The sequence below is a fragment of the Arachis duranensis genome, chromosome 3 (assembly GCF_000817695.3).
Source record: "Arachis duranensis cultivar V14167 chromosome 3, aradu.V14167.gnm2.J7QH, whole genome shotgun sequence".
Lineage (NCBI taxonomy): Eukaryota > Viridiplantae > Streptophyta > Magnoliopsida > Fabales > Fabaceae > Arachis > Arachis duranensis.
In genome coordinates this window covers 6,649,378-6,653,310 of record NC_029774.3, presented here as the reverse complement: position 1 = coordinate 6,653,310, position 3,933 = coordinate 6,649,378, and the positions used below count along the sequence as shown (strand labels likewise).

Below are 3,933 nucleotides of genomic sequence, written 5' to 3'. Positions count from 1 at the left end.
ACCCGCTCTCACCCCCTTCTCATCTGAATAGAATGAACCGAAAAAGAAAAAATTTATGGAAAGCTATACAAGCGGTGGACCAGCGGAGGCAGCGGCGAGTATGAAGCCGGCAGTGGTTCAATGACGAAGATGGAGGAACAGCCGTCGTGAGGGGCGGCTGGGTGCCTCTCTCTCTCCCCTTGCTATTGCCACACACACCAGCCATCTTGCGCACCTTCGTCTTTACCTTCCCCTTCGCGATGACGCGGCTCTCTGCGCCATTTTTGGCTGCGCGCCATCGTCACATTGGGCAATTCTTCCGCTATGGATGTCGTCGTCTTCCTCAACTGATTTTGGGTGATTCAGGTAGGTTGGTTCCTAAATCAGCATGAATGAGGGATCTTTGGGCGGCGAGAAGTTGCAGCGGGAATGTAATTTTGATTTGAACGTCGAGGTGTGCGAAGATGTCAAGGAAACCTGCGTCAATGTTGCCAATGGGAATGGTATTTATGAGGCAACTGTCATATCGGGTAAGATGGGTCAGCTCCAAAGAGACATGACAAATCTTAATCAGAGATCTATGGAAGTTGATGATGTTCGTAGTGATTTGAATGATGTTTCCAAAGATTCCACGCCAAAGGATGTTCCTGTAACTGTAATATCTGGTCATGAACAGTCCAAAATTTTTCAGGCAAAGTTGCAATTACCCTCTTCTTCCCAAGATTTAAATTCAGACGATGTTCATGTTCTTGAAGTCTTTTCTATTTATGCTTGTTTAAGGTCATTCAATACTTTATTAATTTTGAGTCCATTTACGTTGGAGGATCTTGTAGCTGCTTTGAAGTCCAAAATTCTAAGTATATTATTTGATAGCATTCATGTTTCTATTTTGGAAACTCTGAAAAAGCATTTGGAATACCTTTCCAATGAAGGTATTCAATCTGCATCTGTTATCATACTTGTCAATATGCTTAATTGTGTTATCTGCATAAGTTCTTCATTTTTTCTATTTTTATTTTTTTGTGTAGGAATCTTAATTGAGATTTTCTGGACATTGTCACATGACCTATTTTCATGGCCGAGTATCTTTTGATTCATGGTTTACGATTTAAAACTAGCTTTAATCTTAACTACTCAAATTTCACAGCTGAGACTACTACAACCAACCTGTGAATGGGAAGGTTTGGATTCTTCGGTACTTTAGTTCTTGAGTCTCTTTACTTTTGTCTATATTTTATTGTTATTTTTATCTTTTTTTTTGTTATTTTTTATGTTTTTTTGCAGAGTTGGAGTCTGAGAGCAGAAGCCTTGTTTGTTCTTTAGAATGAAAATCCAACATTGCTCATTAGTGGCTCTCACTAATTAATGTGTTATCATTATTATTTATTTTTAGGAAAAGTATAGGTAGACAATGAAAATATTAAACAATATGAATAATAGATATATCGAATGTTCATTTCACTAGGTGTACGGATGGTTTTGGTTATTCATGTTGTTCAAAATAATTATTGTTTACCTAACACTTCCCTTATTTTTTATTATTATTTTTACTCCAAAGTTGTGGGAGAAAAGATTTTTAAAAGTGGCTATTCAGAGAGAAGGATGAATAACTAAAAGATGATGAAGAAGGTGGAAGACAGGGTTATACAAGTAATTTCATAATGTACTAATATTCTTTTAAAGTTTAACGGACTAAATTGAAAAAAAATTGACGTATAGAGATCAATTGAAAAGAAAAAAAGTATAGGGACTTAATTGAAAATTCAGTAAAATTATAGGGACTTGCAGAGTAATTAAATATTTTATATTTTAATATATGGGAGACACTTAGATAAAGACGGCTAAAACGTCTTTTTTTAAAGATGTTTTTTAGTAATTAAAATTTAACACATATAATCGATTAAACCATATTATTTTTGTCAAAATTAGGCTAAACAAATTAATTTGACCGAAAAATGGTAAATCAAATCTTGAATTAGTCTAAATTAATATTATTTTTTATAGAAGATTACTACAATACCCTTATTAGTTATTTTTTATAAAAAATATTAATTTAGACCAATTCAAAAATTAATTTATTGATTTTTCGGCTAAACTGATTTGTCCAGTCTAATTTTAATAAAAATAATAGTTTAGTCAATTATGTATGTTGAATTTTAATTAGAGTAAAGTATTGTTTTTGTCCCCAACGTTTAGAGTAAGTCCTATTTGTGTCCCTAACGTTTCAATCGTCCTATTTGTATCCCTAACGTTTATAAAAGTGATTCAATGTTATCCTACTATCAATTATACTAACAAATCAGATTATATTTTTCAATTATTCTCACTTGGATGTATTCATTCTCAATTAGGCCTCACTTGGCTATGTTCGATTTTAATATTATACCCACTATTTGTGTTTAGATTCAATTATGTCCTAGAAAAATGAATTATGTAAATGTTGTAGGAATTAGTTTCAACTTTTGATGAGCTATTTTTCGGAGTGCATCATCGATTTTATCCCAAACATTTGTATTCTATCTTCAAGAAGAGATTTTTAAAACACAAACTAAAGCGTTCATTATGTGTAATTGACGGCAGGATAACATTGAATCACTTTTACAAACGTTAGGGATACAAATAGGACGATTTAAACGTTAGGAATATAAATAGGATTTACCCAAAACGTTAGGGACAAAAACGATACTTTACTCTTTTAATTATTAAAAAATATTTAAAAAAATATTTTTAATATCTTTGTTTGAGTAACACCCTTAATATATATCATTTTTGTTACATTTAGCATGTTTGTTGAAGGAAAAAGCATAGAGTTAAGACACTTTATAAAGGGGCCAAAAATTTTAGATTGTAACAACAAATCTTGAAGTATCATTAAAGACGAAGAAGCTAGAGAAGAAAATTAAAGAATTCAGTTACAATTTTTCAAGTAGAAGTTTTGTTTTGATAATAAAATAAAATATTATTTATACATTAAAATTAGTTATTAATATTATTTAATTCATTTTAAATATATATTTTATATTTTAATATGTATTTTATATAAAAGAGTGATTTTAATAATTGATTTTATTAGTATATGTCAAAAATATTTTTTTAACTTTTAATTGTTTAATAAAATATAATCTCTCATATTAAATATGTAAAACAAATATTAAATAATAAAAATTTACACTTTACCAAATAATTGAAAAGAAAAATTAAGAGGATCTCATGTATACCTAACATATTTTATCGAGTTAAATCCCAAAGTAGTCCTTGAGATTCACAAAATGCACCGATTTAGTCCTTGACTTTCCAATTGCACTAATTACATTCTCCAGATTTTAAAAAATGCATCAACGTGGTCCCTTTTGAATTTTCCGTTCATATTTCTTGTCGGCGGGAGTGACGTGGCGAATGATTGCCACGCTGGAGACCCAAGCCATCATCCCCAACTCTAAAGTTGTCGTCCCCTTCTGTCCGTGTTGGCCGAGCAACTTCTTACCCTCCTCACTGTGATGCTTGTAGTTCTTGCCTATTACGGTGCTTCTCGCGGTCTTTCTGTGTTGCTTTGCTTCTCGCCGTTCTCGCCGAAATTCTAGTAGGTGAGTCCTCTCTTTGCTATGTTCTTGCTGCATTGTATTCGTTTGTTAATTTGCTTAATTAATTTCTTAATTTTTTTTGTTCTTGTTCTTCCTGCATTGAATTTTTTTCACCTTCCATCTCCTTGGTTGCAGGAAGCCACATGGAGAGGCGACACAAATTGAAGACAGAGAAGAAGGATCATATTGATTTGGCATAAACGGTTAGGATAATTGCCTTTCAAGCAATAGACCCGGGTTCGACTCCCAAAAAATAAAAGATTTGTTATACAAAAAAATCCTAGCAGAGAAAGAGTACGTACTCCGTACTCAAGGAGAATGAGAGAAGGAGAGAGCAGGGGCGAGCGGTTGAGGGTGAAACACGGTGAGAAAG

The 3,933-nt window shown here is 32.7% G+C and overlaps 1 protein-coding gene across 2 annotated transcripts; it reads left to right on the top strand.

The window, feature by feature from the left end:
* On the top strand, nucleotides 1-1,411 carry LOC127745659 (uncharacterized). 2 transcript variants are annotated; one of them, XR_008006904.1, is made up of 3 exons: nucleotides 1-911; nucleotides 1,008-1,160; nucleotides 1,264-1,411. XR_008006904.1 is itself a non-coding variant. In XM_052258778.1 (2 exons), the coding sequence occupies exons 1-2, from the start codon at nucleotides 368-370 to the stop codon at nucleotides 1,070-1,072; spliced, it is 609 nt and encodes a 202-aa protein (XP_052114738.1). In that variant the 5' UTR covers nucleotides 1-367; the 3' UTR covers nucleotides 1,073-1,411. The 2 variants fall into 2 exon arrangements, 1 of the variants encoding a protein (XP_052114738.1); XM_052258778.1 differs by having other exon boundaries at nucleotides 1,008-1,411.
* The last annotated feature ends 2,522 nt before the right edge of the window (nucleotides 1,412-3,933 follow it).

Excerpts from the sequence above, each read along its gene's own strand:
- LOC127745659 (XM_052258778.1), top strand. The coding sequence starts at position 368 with ATGAATGAGGGATCTTTGGGCGGCGAGAAGTTGCAGCGGGAATGTAAT. Across the intron at positions 912-1,007 it reads GGAATACCTTTCCAATGAAG|GAATCTTAATTGAGATTTTC; the intron begins GTATTCAATCTG and ends TTTTTTGTGTAG.